Source organism: Planococcus citri, chromosome 2 (assembly GCF_950023065.1).
Source record: "Planococcus citri chromosome 2, ihPlaCitr1.1, whole genome shotgun sequence".
NCBI classification, from domain to species: domain Eukaryota; kingdom Metazoa; phylum Arthropoda; class Insecta; order Hemiptera; family Pseudococcidae; genus Planococcus; species Planococcus citri.
The window spans coordinates 27606552-27630531 of record NC_088678.1 but is presented as its reverse complement, the minus strand read 5'-3'; the positions used below and the strand labels follow the sequence as shown (position 1 = coordinate 27630531).

The following is a 23980-nucleotide window of genomic DNA, read 5'->3' as shown; positions in this document are numbered from 1 at the left end:
CTATTTTACACAAATTCTGGCGTGAAAAAGAGAAAATGAAAAGTTTTCGAATAAATTAGATTTTTTTCATTTTTGTGATTTTTTTTGAAAACTTCTTGCCGATTAAAAGGCTTCTCAGCACATACAACTTGAAAAGTTGAACGGCTAAAATTGTCAGAGATTTTTTTTCATAAAAACCAGCTGCTTGAAAGGGGAGCAAAAAATTTACAAAGAAATTTTCAGAAGACTACATAAGACGCCCTTGGTTGAAAATAATGATTTTCGTGTCTTTTAATTTGAAGTACATTGCTCAAAATTTCATGTTTAAAAAAAATACTGATCTTGAAAGTTGAAAGAAGCCAAATAAAGGTCTAAGCACGATCTATATTCACTTTTGTTTTTGAGCATGTGGCACTGACTTTTGAGCTTCAAAAAAAATCTATTACACTTGAAAAATATTTCAAAAAGTTTCAATCATAGCTCCTCTCATTTTTTTTTTTTTTACAAATTTTCAACATTTTTTACCCCACATTCCTCCCTTCTCACCCTTCAAAAAACCTAAATATGCGAAATTTCTTTTGAAAAAAATGGAAATTTTTCATAGAATATAAAATACATTTTTTCTCACTTCCTCCTCCTCTTTTTCCTCATCTTTTTCATACTCCTCTTCCTCCCTCTCTCGTTTTTTTCTATCAGATAGTGGTGCTTTATGAGAGGTAAATCGACCATTTCGATCCTCAAATGGAGCTGTAGAAACTGTTTTTCAGCCATTCTGAAATTTTCAGAAGGAAAGTAGTTTTTGAACTTTTGGTGAGCTGTTTTCAATAATTTTAGTTTTTTAATGTGATGATCGATGAAGCTTACCTACTTAAAAAAATAAATATGGCCAAGTGACCTGCACAAGACCTAAGAAAAATGTCAAGTTTTTAGATCTACGAGTAAGTTTGACCGCCTCTCCTCCTTCACCGGTGAGAGCTTAAACTTTGAATATTTTTATATGAATCGAAAAACATATTTTTTTCTATTTTTTTCAGTCCAGGTGACTTTTTATGTTCATTAAAACATATCTAGGTGTAATTAAAGGAAAAAACTAATATTTCGAGAACTCCTGAACTTGAAAAAAATCAGCTTTGAGCTATTTGAATGATGATAAATAAAAAATAAAATAAAATCGAAACATCAGATGTAAAAACAATCAAATTTTCAAAACTTTGACTTCTCGCGCCGAGTTAGGAAAGCGTTAAACATGGACCTAAAAATTTGAAATTTTTCTCACATTTTATGGAGGTCATTTGGCCATAATTTTTTGCTTGCTTCAGTCGAATTTCGGAAAAATTTGAAAAATGACTTACTTTCCGTAATGAGAATCTGCAACATTTTTGATGATGGTTTTTGCAACCATTTCGAATTGAAATGAAAAATAAAAATCTCAATGGACTCTTTATATGTACTGTTAATTGTATGGTAACACTGTAAGTTAGTTTTAGTTGGTTACACTGACGTTCACGTTTTCGTAGTACGTTAGATGTTCTTTTTCGAATATAAGTTCGTTATGATGTAAATAATTTGTTCTCGTGTTAATAAAGACGAGCGTCTCGAGAGCAAATATGTGTAACCAATCAGAAGCGAGTTCATTTTTATCTGTTGTCTCTCTTTCCTTCGTTGTTTACGTTTTGGACTTGTATTTTATTTTATGATGGTGTATTCGTATATATTTCTATATTTTTCTTTAAAAAAAGATAGAAATACGTTTTCCAACGTCGTTTTTTCGTCATACAATGTATCATATCATCACATTACGAATAATAAATGAATCAATGTAAGATAACTTTACTATCATTTTGAATAATTATTAAAGCTGTATCTACTAGTGTCAAAATTCAAAACGTGTAGTTCGAATTCTCAATAAAGATGATCGTTATGTGCTTGTGACGATATGGCTAATTAATACAAGTGTCATTTCGAATTCTCGATAAAGATGATCGTTAAGTGTTTGTGTTGTGACGATCATCTTCATTGAGAATTCGACGTTTTGAATTTTGATATTGATACTAGTTAAGTACGTACAGCTTTGATATCGTTTAATAATATTTAACGTTTACGGTTTAGTAAAGTTATGTTACATTGATTCATTTGTTATTTTATTTGTAATGTGATGATTTATACACATGTATGACAATAAATATACGAATTAATACGAATACACCATCATAAAATAAAATACAAGTCCAAAACGTAAACAACGGAACAAAGAGAGACAACAGATAAAAACTAACTCGCTTCTGATTGGTTACACATATTTGCTCTCGAGACGCTCGTTAATAAAGTAATTAAAACGATTGTTATATCACTTCGTTCTAGTAACAATGGTTATGGGCCCAGCAGCCCAAGGAAGTGATTATTTTTTCGTTCGGAAGTAATATTTTGAATATGTCTTCAAATAATACAGTTCGTGTGTCACGTATCGCGCAGTTCGATGGAAAGAATTTTTCTTGCTGGAAATTAAGGGTGCTAGCGGAGCTTAAAGCTCAAAAGCTAGATACGTATGTAACCACAAATCCACCAGCAGTTAAAGATCGTACAGATGATTGGATTTCCAAGAACGACGAAACAGTACGTATACTCGTAGAGCTACTCGCCAACACGCATCTGTCATATGCTCGAGATAAGACAATTGCACGTGACATTTGGAACGGACTGTTGAAAAATTTCGAACGGAAGTCGTACTTACAGCTCGCTTATGCTAAACGTAAAATGAGTAATCTGCAATACGATGGCAAGTCGTCTATGGAGGATCATTTATCCGAATTTGAAGCCACTTTAAATGAGATAAGATCCGCGAAAGCAAACATGAACAATGAAGAACTTGATGCGGTAGCGACACTCATAGCTACATTACCAGCTGAATTCGATGGCTTAATTGCAACGTTTGGTGAAATAGGGAAACCGGGTAGCAACCTAACCTTAGAGGGTCTACGTGGCGTTCTTCTCGATTACGATATTAAGAAAAGAGAAGGTAAAAATCCCGAAACGACGGCATTTGTATCCGAAAACAAGAAGAAGAAGCCCAGAAAGAAGTTTCCGTTTTGTTGTAATTTTTGCGGTGAAAAGGGTCATATGTCCAAAGACTGTGAAAAGAAAGCAAAGAAATCGAGTTCGTGTGTTGTGCAGCCAAAACAATCTCAATCTCAGCAGTTCGCGTGGATTGTTGAATCTTCTTCTTCTTCGGAAATGGAAAACGTTCAAAGTGAGGTAAATGTTGCTGAACAAGATTTGAATTCCATCATCTTCGTGTTAGACAGTGGAGCAACAGATCACATGTGCAAGCAAAAATCTCTGTTTACGAAACTCATCGATCTGAAAGAACCAACCGAAGTTTCCTTAGCTGATAACGAGGGGAAGAGTAAAGTTGTCGGCATCGGTACAATTGAAACGAAGCATGTTATACTACAGAACGTTCGTTACGTGCCAACTTTCCGTCATAATTTACTATCTGTTCCTCTGATGGCTGATAAAGGTTTTCGTACTGTTTTCTATGCGACCAAAGCAGATATACTAGATAAAGATGGTAATGTTATCTATATGGCTATTCGTAAGGGTAAGCTTTATATTCTAGATTTATTGAAACGTGTACCTTTAGAAAGTGATATCGTTGAATGTAATATTGTCGAGTATAAAACTATCCATAGTCGCTTAGGGCATCTAAATGTTGAATCGATTCGGCATCTCAAGTCAGAGAAGTATCTCGATTGTAGTATGAATGATTCTAAGTACGTGTGTGGTGATTGTAAAATGGGTAAATAGACGAAGTTGCCGCATGAACCACGTGATGTATTTTCAAAAAGGCCGCTTGATTTGGTTGTTTCTGATGTATGTTCGGCCGAAGTACCAGGTATTGACGGTGAAAAGTATTTTGTGACTTTTTTAGATGATAGTACACATTTTTGTGCTGTTTTTCCTATCGTTTCGAAATCGGAAGTGGTAGAAAAGTTTCGTGAGTTTGCAGCTATGGCTGAAAATCATTTTGGTACCAAAATTAAGCGTTTTCGTAGTGATAATGGTAAAGAGTATACGTCTAAAGAGTTATCAAATTTACTGAAAGAGAAAGGTACTGAAAATCAGAAGACTGTCGTTTATTGTCCTCAGTCAAACGGTATGGCGGAGAGATTGAATCGCTCGCTCGAAGAAAAGGCTTTGTGTATTTTATCTGAGAGTGGTTTACCAAAGGAGTTTTGGTCTGAGGCTATTCGATGCGCTACTTTCATTTTAAATCGTTGTCCGACTCGTGATAATAGTATTATTCCTGCGGAAAAATGGTATGGTAGAAAACCTGATTATTCGAAGTTACGTAAATTTGGTTGTCTTGCGTATAATCACATACCAAAAGAAAAGCGTAAGAAGTTCGATGTGAAGAGTAGGAAATGTATTATGTTGGGATATGCACCTCAAGGATATCGTTTATGGGATTTAGATGACGATTGTATAGTGATTGGGCGAGATGTTAATTTCGATGAAAGTATCATGTATAAGGATATTGTTCCTTTGTTAACTGAAATTTCTCAGCGTTCGGTAAATAATGAAGTTCCTTCTATTGTAGATTCGTCTTTATCGAAGGGTCAGTCTGGACAGTCAGCTGACATTAATTCCTCTGTTGAATCTCCGGTGATAACAGGTAATCGTTTACGTCGCAAACCTAAGTATTTAGAGGACTATGAGGTAAGCATGAATGTGTGTGAAGCGTTGTTATGTGTATCTAATCATGTCGAGATTGATGAGAGCTGGAAAGAAGCTCAATTGGATGAACTTCGTAGCATGAAGAAACATAACGTTTGGACGCTTGTAGATAGGCCAAATGACACGAAGGTGATTAAATCTAAATGGATTTTGCGAGTAAAGGATGATGGTAAGCGTAAGGCAAGATTAGTCGCAGCTGGTTGGGATTGGACTGGTGCGGATGAGAATGTTTACGCTCCTGTCGCGAATACCGTTACGATTCGTTGTGTGCTAATTATTGCAGTTGAGGAAGGGCTAATTATCGATCAGATGGATATTAAAAACGCGTTTCTGCACGGTAAATTAAAGGATAAAGTGTTTCTAGAACAACCCCCCGGTTTTGAAGTTGATGGTAAAAGGAAAGTGTGTTTGCTAAATATGGCAATTTATGGCCTTGACATCGCTTCTAAAACGTTTAATAAGACGTTTGACGAATATGTTGTAATTGACCTCGGTTTTGTGAGATCTGAAAATGATCCATGTTTATATTACAAGCTCGTGGGTATTATTCTTGTGTTTATTCTTATTTACGTAGATGATATTCTTATAATTTGTAAACGGCAAGATATCATTGATAAAGTGAAATGTAGTTTGTCCAAGAGATTCGATATTGTAGACCTAGGTAAAGTTAAGACTTTCTTAGGAATTAATATTGAGTATAATATTGATAACGGTACTATGTATTTAGATCAGAGTAATTTTATTAAGAAAATTATCTCTAGATTCGGTCTTGAAAATGCGACCCCGTGTAATTTGCCGATTCAACCGAAAATACAGCTATCCAAAGCTGAAGACGATGAATGTAATTTACCTTATCGTAATATTATCGGTGCTCTTTTGTTTGTTTCTGTAGGCACTCGTCCTGACATCTGTTTCGCAGTGAATTATTTAAGCCAATTTCAAAACGCTTTTTCTGAAACACATTATAAACATCTTCAGCAGATACTCAAATATCTGATTAGTACGGTAGATATGAAATTTCGAATTTCGAAATGTGCTGAAGAAAACAATAGTGTGGTGGAAAGTTATGTTGACGCTGACTGGGCAAACGATGCTAACGATCGTCGTTCGGTAACAGGTTACTGTGTGAAATTTCATGGAAATTTGATGATGTGGCGAACTGTGAAACAGAAGTCAGTGTAGGGAACTGTAACCCAGGTATGTCAGACGGCCATTTTGTTCCTGGTTTGACAAACTTAGCATTGCAGTATATGGGAATTCGGCAAACTTTAACCGCGTATATCTTCAAAACCGTGCACTTTTACAACTTTTTCTTAATAACATCTTTGAAAGAGAATTGAACGAGCTTTCCAATGGTATGCTACATGTATCAATTGAAATACATTTGTTTGTTTTGAATTTCAGCCATTTTTCAGCACTTCATTTTAGGGTTAAAAATAGTTTGAAATAGTGTGAAATTCACAGCATGTGCTCTAATTCATGATTATTTTCATTCTATGCCAGAAATTCCGTCATAAAAACCTTGAATCGAAAAATAACAATTTTTTTTCGTGAGGAACAAAATGGGAGTTTGACATACCCGGGTTACAGTACCTTAGTCAGTGTCGATGTCAAGTACTGATGCGGAGATCATTGCTGTTTCGAATTTGATCAATGATCACTTGTTGTGGATTATTGAACTTGTGAAAGATTTTAAAGTAGATTGTACTCCTGTACCTATTTATGAGGATAATGAAGGCGCGATTTCTATTTTAACTGATCGTAAATGTACCTCCGTTAAACGTAGGAAACACATAGATACTCGTTTTAAGTTTGTTAAAGAATACATTAGCAATGGTATATTTATCCTTAAACCTATCGATAGTGGTAATCAGTTAGCTGATGTATTTACGAAGGCTTTGAGCCTTACAAAGTTCAAATTTTTTCGTAGCAATTTAGGTTTAATTTAATTCTAGAGAACCTAAATTGAGGAAGGGTGTTAATTGTATGGTAACACTGTAAGTTAGTTTTAGTTGGTTACACTGACGTTCACGTTTTCGTAGTACGTTAGATGTTCTTTTTCGAATATAAGTTCGTTATGATGTAAATAATTTGTTCTCGTGTTAATAAAGTAATTAAAACGATTGTTATATCACTTCGTTCTAGTAACATGTACTATAAATTGGTGCGACAGAAAAAGTGATTCGAACGACAGGATATTCGAACCACAAAATAGGGTATTTCAACGACAATTGATAACTACGGTTCAGCACGACTTCTTGCAAGAAATGCTAAAAATTATGAAAAAGTTGTGGTTTATTTTAGTTGTTAAAATTGTGAAAAAGTTTTTATTTTTTGGTAAAAATTTTCAAAAATTGTCAAAAAGTCTTTCTTTTTTCCAGAATTACTTACCAAATAAATTTTGCTTTTTACTAAACTGCCAATTTTTTTTTCAAAAACTGCCATGTTTGCTATTTTTTTAAAAAAATTTCCTTTCATGTTTTTTTATGAAATTCCAAAAAAAATGGTCCAAATCCCTTAAAATTTATAGGAAGTTGTGTTGTTTTTTTTTGTGCTAAAATTGATGAACAGGTTTTGCTTTTTTGGTCAAAACTACCAAAAGGATGTTGCTTTTCATCGAAACTATCAAAAAATATCGTTTTTTTTTTTGCCAAAATAACTGTCAAAAAATTTTACTTATCTTGGAAATCTGCCCAAACGTGTGTTTAGGAACCCTCTTGTGAAATTTTTAATCCTCCAAATCACTCATATCTCCTCCAAAAAAGCAAAAAAAGCAGTACCTACTTGTGCAGTAGATGAACTGTTTTTTTTTGTTTTTTGTTTTTTCGACGTGTTGTTTATCAATTTTTGTATGTGTAATTCGTATTTTTCATGTCGTGACGTCCATTATTTCATTTCTTTGGCGAGCACAATTTGTGGTTAAATGTATTACCTATATATAAACGTGCATAAATTATTCTGTTGGGCAATACCTTATATCGTCGTTCAAAAACTTTTTTAGTCGTGAAATGATTCTTGTCCCGTGCAATATCTTTTTTTGTCGTTAAAATGCCCTTTTTCATCGTGAAACGCCTATTTCTATCGTGGCGATAAATCATTCCCATTTGGAATTATCTTTTTGAAATTTAGAATTATTTTAAGACAAAAACACCTAATATAAATAAAATACTTAAAAATTGAATTAATAAGTAACAAATTATGTCAACAGTACCTTGCAGAGTACCTCACAGTGCATTCGGGGTCTACAAACGATATTCGGTGCAGGGATTAAGTCCAGAAGACTCGCTCATCACAGAAGAGACAGATTTCATCGACGGAGATACGGTGAATTTCACATGTGGTCCAGGATTCAATATCAAAGGACCTTCTTCGTTCACTTGTATCCTCGGAGAATGGGATGTTCCTATTATGCCGGATTGTACTCCTGGTAAATCAATCTGAAATCCTAAAAAAAAAAAAAAAAATGAAAAGAATCAAACCTAAACTGTAATTTAACTAAATCGTGTCAATTTTCTGTCCATTATTTCAGCACCTTGCGAATTACCGGCCATAGTCCACGGCCAATATTTATCAGGGTATAGATCCGGACTAACCATAGCCAACGGCTCATTTGTGAATTACCAATGCGACCACGAATTTGTTAAAATAACCTCAGTACCGACAGAATGTTTTCGGGGCGAATTGCTGCCAAAAAAGCCAGCCTGTCGGAGAGGTAAAGAGAATAAAAGTTATAAATTATTAAAACATATGTCGCGTTTTCAGGTAGGTAGGTAGTTACCTAAAAGAAAAAAAAAATACTTTTGAAAACTTGACGCCTGTTTCACTGTGTGTTTTTTTTTGTTCTCCGCGAAAAGTACGCCTAGTTACCTGCGCATCGCTCACTTTGGAAACTTTTCCTCGTTGTTATGTATAAAATACGTACCTACGAATTTTTAACTAGATTCGTAGGTATTCAACGACGTCGCCGACGGTGGAAGATTCCACAGCCGGTTGCTGTTTTTAATTAAAATTTAATTCAAATCTCGGTATGATGCTAAGTTTTGTTTCTAAATGGTCGTGGATGTGATGTTTGTGTAGATCCAACGTTGTATACGTCGGGTAGTGATATCCTCAGGTCGACCGAATTAGGATCTATGGATTTGTTATCGGGTCTGCGGGGATCATGCGGGCCACCAGCTCGTATTCAAGGGTCGCTGATTTTTCGCAACGGTGAACCTATCTCGGAGACTGAGCGAAGGTAAGATGAGTCTCTTTCGATCATTGAAATCGTAAATATGTTCCTAGTCTAAAATTATATTGTTTTAAAACAAAGTCCAATAATTTAGAATTTTTTTCAGTTTTCCAGACGGGACCGAAGTAACGTTCCATTGCATCGATAACGTAGTTTTGGGGCAAAAACTCACGTGGAGAATTATTTGTGCCGATGGGAGCTGGATCGGCAGATCTCTGTCTTGTGGTAATTGCCAGTAATTTCCAAGAGCTATTTTCACGAGGGAATATTTTGAACTGGCTTTCTTCGATTTGAACGAAACCGAGCTAGATCGAAAGAGCATGCCTTGGAACCCTGGTAGTCAAAATTTCAGGTCTCAAAGTTCATTTTTGAATTTTTGGCGAAATTTGCAAATGTGAAAAATTCAAAAAAGCAGTTATAAGGGGGGGTCATACGTTAGATTTTTGATTGGACCCCATCTACGACCCCCAGCACCTCCCCAAATGGGGTAAAAGTTCAAAATAGGTTTTTTTCGTGCGACACATCAAATGGTATATTTTTGATGGCGCTGAACACGAATATGACGTCAGATTTTTGCTGGTTAGACCCATCTACGGCCTCCAACAAATTTTTTAGAATTTTACCAATTGGGGAGGTTCTGGGAGCCATGGATGAGGTCAATTTGAAAAACTACGGCTATATTCGTGTTCAGCGATATCGAAAACATACTATTTCATGTGTCACACGATTGAACCCATTTTTTTCAGATTACCCCCTATTGGGGAGGTGCTGAGGGCCGTGGATGGGTCCAATCAAACTTCTGACGTCATATTCGTATTCAACGTCACCAAAAACATACTATTCGATGTGTCGCACGAAAAAACCCTATTTTGAACTTTTACCCCATTTGGGGAGGTGCTGGGGGCCGTGGATGGGGTCCAATCAAAAATCTAACGTCATATTCGTGTTCAGCGTTACCAAAAACATACAATTCTATATATCACATGCCCCAGATTTTTTTTCGAAAGTTTTGCCCCAAATTGAGGGTGGGGGTGCTCCCCCCCATCAAGAGATCCCATCTTGAAACTTAAATATTTCAAAAAAACATCAAAAAGTACATCTATGGAAATTTTTTCAGAATTTTAAATGGTAGCTCCCACTTACAGCGCCATTTTGAAATTGGAACTTTCAATTTGAAAGTTCAACTTTCAAATTTTGAAAATTTCAAAATGCTTAAAAAGTTCAAAACTCAATATGTTTTCGAACTGTGAAATCAGTTTTGATCAAAATGTGATAGTTTTGGAGGAATGCGCTGCTGAAGTTTAGTACCTGGAGACAATGTGAAAATAATGGAGCCCTCCTCCCACCCCCTGAGGGGGCTGAGACCAAACTTATTGCGGTTTTCTTCCATACTGGGTGGGTAGATATTGTAAAAAAAATTTGAACGAAATCGAAAGACATGACTCAAAAACGTTGGTCGAATTGACATGGAATGACCCAAGGGGGATTTTTAATTTTTTTTTTAAATGAAAAGTAAATTTTTTTGAGTAAAGTGGGACAATGTGATCACTTCGACCTCCATATGCATCAACAACACTAGTTTTGAGCCATTCTGGAACCTTCAGCAATTTTTTAATTTTTCTCCAGAGATTCTAAACTTTTCAAAAATTCGCCAAAAATCCAAAAATGGATTCAATTCAAGTGCCTGCAACTTTGTTTACGAGACTCTAGAACATGCTGTTTTGATCTAGCTTGGTTTTGTTCAGGTCGAAGATTGCCAATCAAAAATGCTCACTCGCTAGAGAAAAATTAATTCTTCTTTTCTTCTCGTATATTTTCAGACGCCGAAGATTTAATAGAAACAAACGTTATAATTAAAGACAATTCGACCTGTACGAATCGCAACACCGAGCCTAATGTGGCAACTTTCCTCGACGACGAACGTATTGTCGAGTCTGTTACCGAATTTCCCGCCGGCACCGTTCTAGTACGTTGTATTTCCGTTTCGCAACCGCCAAAAACGTGGCATTTAACGAGCATTTACGTAGAATTGGTACACAAAACGTTCGCAGACATGATGAATGTTGAAAGTTTGCACCGAAAAAGCATGATAAACGCTGCAAACTTCGGTTCGCCGAATTTCACCTCACCGAGCGAGGTTTTTTTTTACCTCCCTCTGTAGTCGGTGTACAAGGCCGCAGACGAGTGAAGGGTTTAGAAAGTTTTTGATTGTTGGTTCTAGTAGCCTTTTTTACCGGTGTATAAAAGAATCCGTTTCGTTCATCGTTCGTCTGGCAGAAAGACGAAAGAGTGAAAGAACTCGAAAGTCGAAATGCTGCTTTTTTTAATTATATAGGTATTCGAGAGAGATCATTTTTTTTCTTTCTTGAGCCGGTATATTTCCGACGAGTTGTCGGACTCATTTAAAAGTTGAAGTGTTTTCAATACCTAGTTGTAGTATTAATCCTGTCGTTGTATTTTTTTGCCCTGGTTTTGCTGTGTAGACGTTTCGCTGCGTAGATATTGGCAAATACGCTATGGAGGGGTCCAATAAGAGGCAGTGCAGTAATGGAGAATGGGATGGAGAGAAACCAGTCTGTTTTGGACTTAATCAAGAAAACGCTTACGCTTGTAAGTTGATTATGATTAATGTGACCTTTTTTTTTTGACGTTTGAAAACTTACAAATAATACCATTAATTGTCGATGATAATTTTTTTACGTTCTTAGTGGAAAAACCTCCGACGATACTTTTTCGTCACGAATCCGGCCCTATTGCGCAGAGCAACGATGGTAAACTGATCGTGTATCCGGGTACAGTGCTGCATATGGAGTGTCTGTGGATTAGACGATTTGGAACTCCTAAATGGAATGTTAGCCAGTCTTATAGGTGAGTTAAAAGAGGGAGAATTTAGGTTTGATTTTTGGGTCTTGAAAATCAGCTAAAAATATAATAGGAAGTTTTCCAAAATTTGTTTCCAAAAAAAAAAAAAAAAAAAAAACTGAAAAAAACTGGAAAAAATGTCAGTCTACAAAAATAGTTGGAATTTTTATGAATTAATTTTTTTTTTAACACAATTAATTATCAATTGATTTAACTTTTAAATTATCGAATTTAATCTTTCCTCTGCCGAACAATAAAGCATGCATTTTTTAAAAAAACAATTCTGAACTGTTTTTGAATACCTAACTTTGCTTCTTGAAAAAGTTCCTCAAAAAATTTCTACTCTTCTGAAACTTGAAAAAATTTTAAAAACAACTTTTTTTATGCACTGTAACTTTTTTGAAATTTTTCAAAACAATGAAGCTAAAAGTTTAATGAATATTTTTAGTTTTGTATGGAGGTGAGTTTTGATGACGTACCATTCTCCATTTGGTTCCAGTTATCCAGTTTGTATGATTTTCGGACGAGATCTGATGGTGTTAATAGAATTGCATACACAGTTTGCCGTAAATAAAACGTAGACTCGCTAATTATTTACGGCAAACTGAGTATGCAATTCTATTAACACCATCAGATCCTCTTGAAACTGTAAGTTTAGTAATTTTGACTTTAAAACTGGATTTTTTTTTGACAATCTTATTATATTGAGGGTTTAAAAATGATGTACATATTGAGGGTTTAAAATCAGTGATTAAAATTTGAAAATTTGAAATCTGAACTTTCGTCGTAAAAGTATAACTTTTCATTATAAATTGTTGTACCTACTTAATGTGGAGAATTTTTATAATACTTTTAGATTTTTTTAAGCATTTTTAACGGTTTTTATACAATTTTTTTTGTAGCTGTGAAATTTTTTATTGTATTTTGAATGTTTTTGGAACTTTTTCAAATTATATTTTAGAAAATTCAAAATGATGGTTCAAGCACTTTCGTGGGATTTCAACTTTAATTTTTGTAATACTTGAGGAACTTTTACTATTATTTTTAGCAACTTTTTTTGACTTTTGGACGAGTTTCCGATCTTTTTACACGTTCAAGTGTTTTTATAGTACCTATTTTCGAAATTTTTAGGTGGTATTTTATGCACTTTTACTGCATTTTAATAATTTTCATGTAAATTTTGAAATATTTCTGTAAAAGTTTCAGCGATTTTTTTGATATTTGTACATATTTGAGCAAGTTTCTATCTGGATTTTTTTTTATCGATTTTACTTAATTTTGGACAATTTTCATGTTCTTTTTTTTCACTATAGTTTGGAAACAATTTTTAAAAATTTTCAATACCGTTGAAAAACTTTCAAAAATATTTTTCCAAAATTAAAAAAAAAAACAAAAAAACGATATTTTAGCAATTATTACAACATTTTAAAATGATATTATACCATTTTTAGTGCTGTTTAGATTACGTATTTTGAGTGGTTTTCAAAACTGCTTAGTGCTTTTACAACGATTTAATCGTTTTAAGAATTGTTTTCAATGTGTTGATAAACGATATCTTCTGATCTCTTCTTCGTCCTTCTGAAAAATTATCCAATTAATGCTAAATTTTGAACAATTGAAGTATCGCCACCGATCGAGAGTTCTTTAGCAACCCCTTTACCCTTTAAGTATCTCTCATCACCACAACATTGCATTGTTTTTTCTGTAACTCTTCAAATTTTTTATTCTCACTTTTAATTATTTTCAATTTTCAAGATGATATTTTTCGCTTATTAGGTTATTTTAGTGAAAATGAAACGGATTCATGAATTTTGAATCAATACCACTAGGTTCCTACTTTTCCCCCTAGAAATTCATGTGTTATGCGATTCGATTACTTTAATTTTCAAATACGAGTATTTTTGAAATTATTTTTCGACAATATGAATTTTTTGAAATTTTATTGATCATTTTAAAATATCTATTTTTGTACAGGGAATATCCCCAAGGCTGGACAACAGATCCAAATCGAGACAACCAGTTAGAATATCGTTTAAGCATTTATCACGCTGTTCAAGACGACTCTGGATTATTTTCATGCATAACTCCTACAAGACATACACATTCGGTGGAAATAGTTGTCAAAGGTGAAATTGCAACATCCACCTCTTACGTTATGGTCCTTTCCCTTCTTCTCAATATGATTTTTTACGAAGAATTGTTTCTTTTTTTTTCTGTAGCTGTTCATTGTCCAGCAGTGCCATCGAAAAAAGGTCTAATTATGAGTACCAAGGATACGAAAATGAATACCGAAGTGCAGTTCTCGTGTTCTAATGGTAATGCTCTTTCCGGAGAAGACTTCGTGGTTTGCCTGCCTTCAGGGAACTGGAGTGCTATTATACCAACTTGTGAGAGTAAGTTGTTCATCACGTTGGAAGAGTATTTGAAAACACTCCATCAGGTCAAATTTCAGATGTTGGATTTCATTTTACAATTTTTTTACAAATTTTAAAAAATTTAAATTTAGCACATTTTCTTTAAATGAATCAGAATTTGATCTAAATCAATTAAAACGCTGAACATTTATTTCTGCCCTGCTTTCGACCGCTAAAAAATTGTCGTAACAATTACCAAAACAAATTTTAGAACCTGTGAACTTTAATTCATCTTCTTTATGACGATTTGGATCGATTAAGGTGGAAATTTTCAAAATACTTTTCTATCACTTCAAATCCATGTTCTGTTTACTTATTGATTTTTTCAAGAATTGTAAAATTCAGAAATCTTCCTGAACTCTCCAGATAGCTCAAAAAGACTGCCAAATAATTTTCAAAGTCTAAAATGAGGTATAAAAAAATTCAAACTTTTTTTCTCGTTATAGGTATGGCAATTTTTCCAAAATTAAAAAATCCAAAAATCCACTGGAGACTCTAAAACGACCGAAATCATCAGCAATCGATTTTGGAGGTCAAAAATGGAATTGAAACCAAATTTCAGCTTTCTACCTCAATTCTGTGAAATTCTGTTTTTTTTTTCATGAAAAATGGCTCAAATTCAATTTTTGAAAAATTCTCTAAAAATTGACATATTAAATTCAGCATTTGGAAAATTGACCTAGTAGTGTATTTTTGGATGCTCTTTCATATTTTTAAATGACCGGTCCAAAAAATTTTCAATCGATTACGATACCTTCCTCTTTGTAATAATTTTATGTTTCTGTAATCTTAAATTTTAAACAATAAAATTTTGTTTTTTTTTACAGCTGTTCAATGCCCAGAGCTGAATAATTTAACAGACGCGAACCTTCGGGTAGCCGTATTAAACCGTATTGTCGGTGGACAAGCGATGTTCAGTTGTATCCAAGGGTACGGTCTTCACGGTCCCATACATTCGACTTGTCTACAAAATGGATCTTGGAGTCAACCATTCCCTACGTGTTCAGGTACGTGTCTGCATAGTTTATGTTCAGGGACCCGTTGACTGTGGTCTGAGCACCATTAGCTCGAGGGGGTCACTCAAACTGTGTGTAATCGCTCTGTTGTAGAAGTATTTTGTGACTGGTCAGGGTATCTAACACACGGTTACACCCTAAGCCAACGGAAAAAATATAAGCCCAGAGAGATAATTCAATTTAATTGCCAACCTAATTACGTATTGGATGGCCAGTACGAAATTGAATGTCAAGAAAACGGCCAATGGTCTTCTCCTATACCTTTATGTAAGTGGACGAAAGCCTGTATGTATAGATGGGTAAAAAGAGCTCGAAATGGTACTCTAACCCAGTCAACATTATATTTTACATTATTTTTATAATTATTAAAAACTGATCGTTTTCATTACATCGTTGTGTTTAATTTATTCGCAGGTATCCAAGCCTGTTCTTATCCAGGTACTGTGATCAGTGGTCGTATGTCGTATGTTAAATTCTACTACACTATCGGAGAAGTGATCACGTTCACTTGCGAAGAGGGTCTAGTTCTGCAAGGCTCCGCTGTACTGCATTGTTTGCCAAATGGCAAATGGTCTAATACGATACCAGCATGCATTCCAGCCGATTCGATACGTTATAATATCACCCACGCGAGAAACTAGCTAAAATATTTTTTATATCCTATACATATAACATAATATCAGTATTATGTGACATTTTGTTTTTGTTTTTTTTTAATTTTTTTGTTTCCTTTTTTCAATATGTTATTCTACCTTTTTTTTTGTTTTGTTTTGTTATATTCCTCTTGTGTTTATTAATAAATGAAAAATTGTTAAAGATTTAATGAGTAAATTACACGTATAAATGTAGGTTTTTTTGTATTATAAACATTACGCTGCTTAAAAAAATTCTGTTTTGAGTAAATTGTTTCAAAAGGGGGTTCTCCGATGGTACCATTTTGCGGAGGATAATTAATTTTATTAATTCAATGTTAATTATGGCGTTCGAGCATACCTACGATACATGTATTTGTATTTGTACCTACTTATATTATAGAATTGTTCATTATTGACAATAAATTTTTCATTTAGTTTTTAATTTGTGAAATATTATTTTTTTAAAATGAGGATTGTTTTGTTAAGTACTTTGATAAATAATCGAAGAGGCGAAGGATCAATTTATTGATATTAGGTGATGATTACTTTATTTAGAAAAAAGGAAAATATATCTCATATCTTACAAAGTGAACTTAAAAACTAAATGTTGAGCTGAAATTCGTAATCAGCGATTTAAAATTAGCCAATTTTTGTTGTTGTTGTTGTTATTTGGGTGTTTGTAATTACATGATTATTACACCCATCGTAGGCTTGACTCTTACTTGACGATGAAATTGTAATTCATTATTTTTAAAGTGGCGATTTTATTTAACGCATTTTTTTCAACACACGAGTCCTTCATAAATGATCGTTTGACGAAGTAAGGTTTCTTTTTTTCTTTTTAATAATTTTTTATCACACTTCTGTTTTTCACCTTCAAATCAATTTTTAGAAACTTCGATACTTACGTAGGAAAATTTTCAGAAAACATCTGAATCACGTCGCATTAATCGCATATGTTTCACTCATGGCGTAGGCAGGTAGCAAGTATAGTAGGTACAAATCTACATAATTCACATAAATCACAGCGGAAAAAACATTATTATTGACAGGTTTATATTGTAATGCGTATGAAACATTTTAAAAATAATTTGAAGCAAGTGTAAATATTGACTAGTATAGGTTGCATTAACAGGCAGCTATCAAGACTGGTAGATTTTAGAGGGTAGTGATTTTGAAGATTACTTATTTTCAAAAGAGTATTTTATTTCTTTGCAACGAAAAAAATGAAAATTTGAATAGTTGCATCTAAGCAAAAAAGCTCTCTTGGTGGTCACCAAACTTACCTTCATTTCAATCGAGTGAATTTGCTCACTTTTTTTTAGAATTGAAATTTTTAGGAAATTCAACTCCTCATATCACAGTTTTTTGCCTTGCTTTGCTATGGACCTTGGACGGATTTAAGTTCTATAATGTTCCAATTTTTAGAGATTTTTGAACCCGGAAAAATTAACTTGAGAGATGATTCCAATTGTAAATTTCCAACTTTTGATATTGAACCAACATTTTTTTTTTTTTTTAATTTAAAAGTAGGCAGGGCAGGTATTAGTTTTTTTTTGAAGTACATATTATTAAAAATCAAATATTATTCCTCAGTCATTTTTTACGGGTAGAAAGATTATTCGAAAATGTTCAAAATGGCCACCAATTGAAAATTGGGGTAGACACAGACCCAACATTCTCACGATTTTGACTTCTTAGGAAAAAACTTGAAACTTTGGTTGAGCTAAAAGGCGGTTTTCAAGATTATATTAGGTACTGCATTTTATCGCTAAAATTGTTGAATAATTTGTTTTATAATTTGTGCATTCAGCTTCAAATCAAAGCCCCCCCCCCCTCAATGAAGACGGGTGTATGATTATTTTTTGGAGACTTTTTTGGAGGATAAAGAAGTTCTAAAGTAAATTTCGTACTCGTATTTTTTCAATATCTGGCGATCAAAAATTAGTATATTACTTAACTGTTCGGTAAAGTGCGTGAATACCAACGAGTGTGATTTTTGCAGCGCGAGCCGAAGGCGAGCGTTGCAAAGCACACGAGTTGGTGTTCACGTACATTTGCCGAATCGTTGAGTAATATGTTTTACTTAATTAGTATAGGTAAAGCTCTCAGTGCCTCACTGTTTAAAACAAGGCAGTTGTCTTTAAGTCACTATGCGTACAAAATTACACAAAAATGTAAAAAAAATTACAATTGTAGTTCTTTAATTATTCATCTAAATGGCAACCCTGCTTTACATTCGAAGCGTGCTTTTCAGTAGATAGAAAAGATAACGTACATGTGATAGTGATTTTGATTTCTTGAATATGAATTTTTTTCTTCTTATTCCTTTAATTTTGAAATAAAGCAATGGGTGTTTGATTTTTATCTATCAGAAAATGAATTCCGTTTTGTTTTAGTTTATTTATTCACAAAATCAATTTCGATTTTTAGTATTTACATCTAAAATGTGAAGTGATGATAACAAAGTGGTGTGAATTTTACTGAAGTACATAGTTATGTACTCGTACATACAATTTATTCTTCAAAAAAGAATTTTAAAACATGGTTACTTGATATCTTTTGAAACTAAATTTCATCGAATACCTTCGAATGAACTGGCTGAAAGTAGATTACAGATTTACGTACATGTGATTTCTTACTTCTTTGAGTGAATTTTACTTCGTTTAGTTCGTTTAGTTTTGAAATAAATCGTGGGTGTTCAATTTCTATCTATCAGAAAATGAATTTTGTTTTGTTTATAATGTGATGATAACAAAGTGATGTGAATTTTACCAAAGTACTTATGTACTCATATTATGTATTACTGTTTATTCTCGAAATTAGTTACACTTCACTTGATCATTCTCAATGTGTGTTTTGTTTGTAAATCAACTCTCCCAAGGAATTATCAACAGGTACTGTGGTCTATGATGTTCTTACTTTGAAAAAATTATTCATAAAAGAATTTAACAACGTAACTTGATATCTTTTGAAAGTTGAAACTAAATTTCATCGAATATGTACGAATATGAGGAATGAACTGGCCAAAACCCTTAATCATAGTATTGAAAGTACAGAAGAATATTTAATTTAGTAGTTCAGTTAGAATAGATTCGCTCAAAAACGTCTGAAAAATGTTATAAAGATTCACTAATCGCCATTTTATGCATACTCACATATAGGTATTGTTGATATTACGGTTGTGTCACTGATAAACTCGCGTCAGTACCGTACTGCTGAAAGTAGCCGGTAAAGTGTAACAATACCGCTCTGAAAACAGTGCGGTACTGAGAGTTTTACCTATACCTATTAAGTAATAGATATTTATTTCATTTTGGTACCTATAAGTACGTCTACGTATGTTATTTGAATCAAACAAAAATGATTTATGATATCGTCTATGAAGAATAGATATACCTAGCTTAGTATACGTATGCATGATAGGTGCTCATTTATGAACAGATTCGCTTATAAATACACAAATAATTTGGAATTTTTACTATTGCTTTATCGTCTTACATGTAATACAGTTGACTTTTTAAACACGAAAATTTAAGTAAATTTCAATCTTTGTTAAAAGTACCCAGGTACCAAAAAATAAAAATGTATTTAATAGGCGTACTGTCCAAGATTTTCTACATCTTGGTCATCATTTCGATGATATGTGAGTTTTTATTTTTAATGAAATGTTTAAAAGTTTGGTTTCATTTTTCAAAATGCAGTCGTGACTATTGTGAGTAATTTTCCGTAATTTTCAGATGTCCAAGGTAGCCAATGCACGAGGGGCAAGACATTGGGCGAGTACCTAGCGGAAGAGGAAGCTGGTAAATATAGTACTTTTGTTTTCGAAATTTAAAATCACATTTTTGGGCATTTTTTTTCAACTAGGTAGTTACGTATTCAAAATTTTTAATTAAATTGACCACGTTCCTTCGAATCACTTTTTAAAAAATAATTATTGAAAGTAGGTACATATTTCAATTATACAGGGTGGTCAGAAACATCGAGTACCCCTAAAAAAGTTTTCTACTAAATACTTTGGTTAGTCACAGTGAATAATAATAATGATAGCACATGATTGGTTGTTGGACTGGACAGATAAAATTCCACCAATCATATGCATCTATTTCACGTTGCCAACCTATATTTTTAATGAAAAACTTAAAACTTTTTTAGGGGTACTCGATATTTCTGGACACCCTGTAGAGTGGATTAAAAAGAATGTTGACCTTTAAGGGGGGTATTTTTCTTTTTTGCGAGTTGAGTAAAAAATCTGGTACCTCTAGATCAAAAAAAAAAAAAGAATGCCAAGTATGAATCCCTAAGTGAAGCCACTGTTGAAAAAAAAATTGCTATTACAATAATTCTATTCTTCTCAACTTTGAATTTTCTTCGCCTTAAAGAGTGTACCTATAGAAGCTTGATTCACTTTTTCTATGAGAAGAGTGCAAAAAATGCTATGGATATTATCTTCTATTTTTTCGTTGATGTACGAGTAGGTGCCTACTTATGATAAAATATATCATTATTTTTTACAGCTGAGCAGGCGGCAGCGAGGGAGAAAAAGGCAGAAAAAAAGAATGTACGATTCAGATCAGATTCTACACTAGCCACAGACATGACTACCTAAGATAGTTAATCTCTTATGTAGGTATGTAGGTATTCTAGTGGGTTGCTATTCATTGTCTTATTTCATACCTACATATTATGTATTATATCTACAGTTAATTTATATTTAAATATCTAGGAGCAAATGTTGCATAGTGAAGTACGTAGTTTTAAAATGATTTTTTGAACATTAAAAAAATGGTTGCTGGGGGCCTCACCAGACACCATTTTAATTCTAAAAAAGTGTGTGTACATTACAACATAAATTTTCATATGAAAGTATGTCCACTCGAAAACCATTCAGATGATATTAAAGCTCTCAAAAAAACATTAAAATGTTGGAAAATTATCAAAAAGTTATGAAAATTCAGAAAAATTTGCCATATGGATGAAAAAGTGTTGAAAACGTGTTGAACTGATGTAAAAAATTACAACAATTTTTGTTAAAAGTGCATGAAAAACTTTTTAAAATGTTTTGAAATTACATAAAATCGCGAAAAAAATCTTCGAATATTGTTGTTCTGTACTTGTAAGTAAGTATGTCTGCAGCTTGAATAATTGTAAGGGGCAAAATAAAACTGAAAGCGACTTGTACATATTTAATCAGTTTTTACACCCCTGAACTCGAGTGTATCATGTGTCGTAATGCAACATTTGCCCCTACCAAATACCAATTAGACTAATTTATTTCAAATTAAACGAATATGAGTAAATTAATTTGTGGTAAGTAGGTATACATCGTTTATTTTAATTTTAAATATTTTATTTCAGTTGAATTGCCGGATTAAGGCCCGTTTATAAAAATAAATTGTAATTTTAAAAATTTTCAAGTCGTAGTTATTCTTTCTGCATTTTAGTACCTATACCTATTCTAATTCAAGATTTTTTTAAATTCAAAAATCCTAAATACGATACGAGTGGGTAGTTATTTTAAATACGATGACCGATTGACAAGTAAAATCAACCCGATTTAGAAAGTAGGGTAAGAACTGAATTAAATTAAAAAATTCGTAGGCTACATTTAAGTAAGTAAATGAATCTTTACCAGAGTCAAACACCATACGGGCAATCGACAAAGATATTTAGCTTTGGTCTACGAAACCTACGAAATAACTTCAAAAAATTGGGTAAACAAAACTTGGGTCACAGACTTGAATTCGAGCATTTCTTCTCTTATTTCACATTCGTAGGTCTAGGTACCTAGTACCACTTAGACCTACCTACTAATACAATTAGAGTTTTTACAAGAGAAGAGGATTTATTTAAAGTTTTCTCCTTTCCGGAGGGGGGTGGGGTGGGGGCGAGAAATGATGTTGAAGCGTTATTCAGTGCAAAAGTTGTTAACCACAAACGTTAGAAAATCTAAACATTTTAATCTCGAAATAAAATTGTTTTACAACTCTTGTTCAGCAAAGATCTTATATTTTTAAAATTTTCTTCGGAAATAGAAAAGTGATTGTGAACTCTGTTCAATTTTGATGTTCAAATGTCTCTCTCGACATGAATTACATACGCTTCAAATTCGTTCTTGCGACGTTTCTCGAATACCGAAGTGTGTAGGTACCTATCAAAAAACGTAGACTCGTTACAAGTTGAAATTTTTGAAATAAATCCTGAACACTATGATGGCAGTATTAATTCATTTCGTTTCGTAGCACATGATATGTTTTTTTAAAGTGCAATTTATAGTTGTGTTTCTTACCAATAAATTTTTGAAAAATAATCGGCGTTAATGTGTGTTTTATTGTTGATAGATCTGTTTTAATATTATCTTACTGACTACGAAAATCGTAGTCGTTGCATTTCTCGTTGTCTTACTATCGATTTTTCGACTCTAGGAGCTCACAAAAATTATATTCATTTTTTCAAAATTCTGCGCGGAAAACGAAAAAGAAAAACCAATTTTAATACCTAATAATAATGAATTTGACACGTGTCTTATCTATTACACTGAAAATCTTCTTCATCATTTTGATAATAAGTACGTATTGTGCGTGAGTTTTTCTCTGTTTTTTTTTCCTAATAATAATAATAAGTACATAAATGTCTGTATATTATATGTACTTATTGATGTGAATCCCTTGATTTTGAGAGTAATTTCCAGCTATGTACATACCTATGTATTTTCAGGCATTCAAAAACATCAATGTCCTACACTCACTCACAATCAGTCTCCTACAGAAGGTCCTATTCATACTTCACCTGCACGTAAGTATGTTCTTTCATACATTTTGTTAATCAAAAATAAAAACATAAGATTTCATTATTTTGACTGAAAATTGTTTACTTTTTGGATTTTTTCCTCCGTGCATTAGGTACATTTGCAGTTTACCTACTACCTACATACATACCTACCTACTAGCGTCATTGTCTAATTTTCAATTTTCATAGCTGCATACTTTGTTGCAGAAACTGAACCTCAATCTCCTACCCTTGGCAAAAAATCACTAGGGCAACTTCTAAAAGAGCCCCACCCTGGTAAGTTTTTAAAATTTTCCAGCGCGTTAAATATTTTCTCATGCAAATTGGCAGAAGCACAGTTATTTCATTTTAAAAACTGCCTGCGCTGCGTTTTTGTTTTTTTTTTGACAAAATTTCTGATCAATTTGTTGTAATTCCAGGTCACAAAACCCTGCAGAGTTTCCTAGATGAGCCGTTCTCAGGTAAGTAATGCAATTTTTTTTTCTTAACATCTCCTTGCCAAATTGATGATAGTTATTAAAAATTAGCTGCGATAAGTACATTTACCTACTCATTTTGGATTTCATGCTTCTACAATCTCTGTATTGCCTTCAAGTTCTTGCCAACACTTGTACATATTTTAATTTTGGTACCTATTATTGGCTTTTGATAAATCACTTAATTCGTTTACCTACTTGATTTGTAGTTGAAGCTGAGTCTGAGTCTCAACCTATTGAAGGACACGCCCCATTGGGACAGTTAATCAACTATAAACCTGAACCCGTTAAAAGTGCATAATGTTTAGTTCCTCATAGATGAGAACTAATAATCCAACTGTCTATAGGTATAGGTACTCATCAACTTGCATTTGTTTTATGTTAGATAATCTTATTTCTAAAATTAGCTTCGTAGGTAATTTTTTACCTTACCTAATTCAATTCTAAGCAAATTTTCTGTCAATATTATTACGTAAGTATCGGTAGGTACCTAGTTAGTAATGTACTAAATTTACTGAGAAACTACATTACCTAAGTAGGTTAAAATCTTACACTGATAAGTTCATTAAAATTACCTTGGTGAATGTAAGTAAGTGAACTGGACAATTTTTATAAAATATATTTGCACCTATTTCGATTTTTAATTTCAAATTATTGTTGTACACACATTCTTGACTTTGTGTTGTAAAAATACTAAATACCCATGAACTTTTACCTTTTCTATCCATCACGATTATGAAAAATTCAGTTTGTCAACAGGTAATGTAATTTCATTTCAAAAATTACCATGTAGCTCCGATTTTATGAATCTGAAGTGTTATTTCTATTTCTACACAAATTA

At 33.1% G+C, this 23980-nt stretch overlaps 2 protein-coding genes across 6 annotated transcripts in view; both read left to right on the top strand.

The window, feature by feature from the left end:
- Nucleotides 1-16313, top strand: part of LOC135834043 (sushi, von Willebrand factor type A, EGF and pentraxin domain-containing protein 1-like) — a gene marked incomplete at its 5' end in the record, with an annotated part of 35750 nt that extends 19437 nt beyond the window's left edge. Inside the window, 12 exons of the mRNA XM_065347882.1 lie at nucleotides 7922-8140; nucleotides 8243-8425; nucleotides 8791-8950; nucleotides 9039-9169; nucleotides 10765-10910; nucleotides 11428-11554; nucleotides 11653-11812; nucleotides 13781-13932; nucleotides 14026-14199; nucleotides 15048-15227; nucleotides 15330-15503; nucleotides 15651-16313. Of these exons, the coding sequence (XP_065203954.1) occupies nucleotides 7922-8140; nucleotides 8243-8425; nucleotides 8791-8950; nucleotides 9039-9169; nucleotides 10765-10910; nucleotides 11428-11554; nucleotides 11653-11812; nucleotides 13781-13932; nucleotides 14026-14199; nucleotides 15048-15227; nucleotides 15330-15503; nucleotides 15651-15877 (2033 nt within the window). The remainder of the gene's footprint in view (nucleotides 1-7921; nucleotides 8141-8242; nucleotides 8426-8790; nucleotides 8951-9038; nucleotides 9170-10764; nucleotides 10911-11427; nucleotides 11555-11652; nucleotides 11813-13780; nucleotides 13933-14025; nucleotides 14200-15047; nucleotides 15228-15329; nucleotides 15504-15650) is intronic.
- Nucleotides 16314-17824: 1511 nt separating this feature from the next.
- On the top strand, nucleotides 17825-23778 carry LOC135835311 (uncharacterized). 5 transcript variants are annotated; one of them, XM_065349499.1, is made up of 8 exons: nucleotides 17825-18768; nucleotides 19612-19677; nucleotides 20392-20504; nucleotides 21233-22442; nucleotides 22592-22669; nucleotides 22871-22939; nucleotides 23083-23124; nucleotides 23349-23778. In XM_065349499.1, exons 4-8 carry the CDS (start codon nucleotides 22382-22384, stop codon nucleotides 23438-23440), a joined length of 342 nt encoding a protein of 113 aa, XP_065205571.1. In that variant the 5' UTR covers nucleotides 17825-18768; nucleotides 19612-19677; nucleotides 20392-20504; nucleotides 21233-22381; the 3' UTR covers nucleotides 23441-23778. The 5 variants fall into 5 exon arrangements, 3 of the variants coding, with proteins under 3 accessions (XP_065205571.1, XP_065205570.1, XP_065205572.1); XR_010556858.1 differs by lacking the exon at nucleotides 21233-22442; XR_010556857.1 differs by having other exon boundaries at nucleotides 20392-22442; nucleotides 22777-22939.
- Nucleotides 23779-23980: the final 202 nt, after the last annotated feature.

Coding starts and splice junctions, on each gene's coding strand:
- LOC135835311 (XM_065349499.1), top strand. CDS start 22,382: ATGAATTTGACACGTGTCTTATCTATTACACTGAAAATCTTCTTCATC. Junction 22,670..22,870: donor TATTCATACTTCACCTGCAC/GTAAGTATGTTC, acceptor ACTTTGTTGCAG/AAACTGAACCTCAATCTCCT. Junction 22,940..23,082: donor TCTAAAAGAGCCCCACCCTG/GTAAGTTTTTAA, acceptor TTGTAATTCCAG/GTCACAAAACCCTGCAGAGT.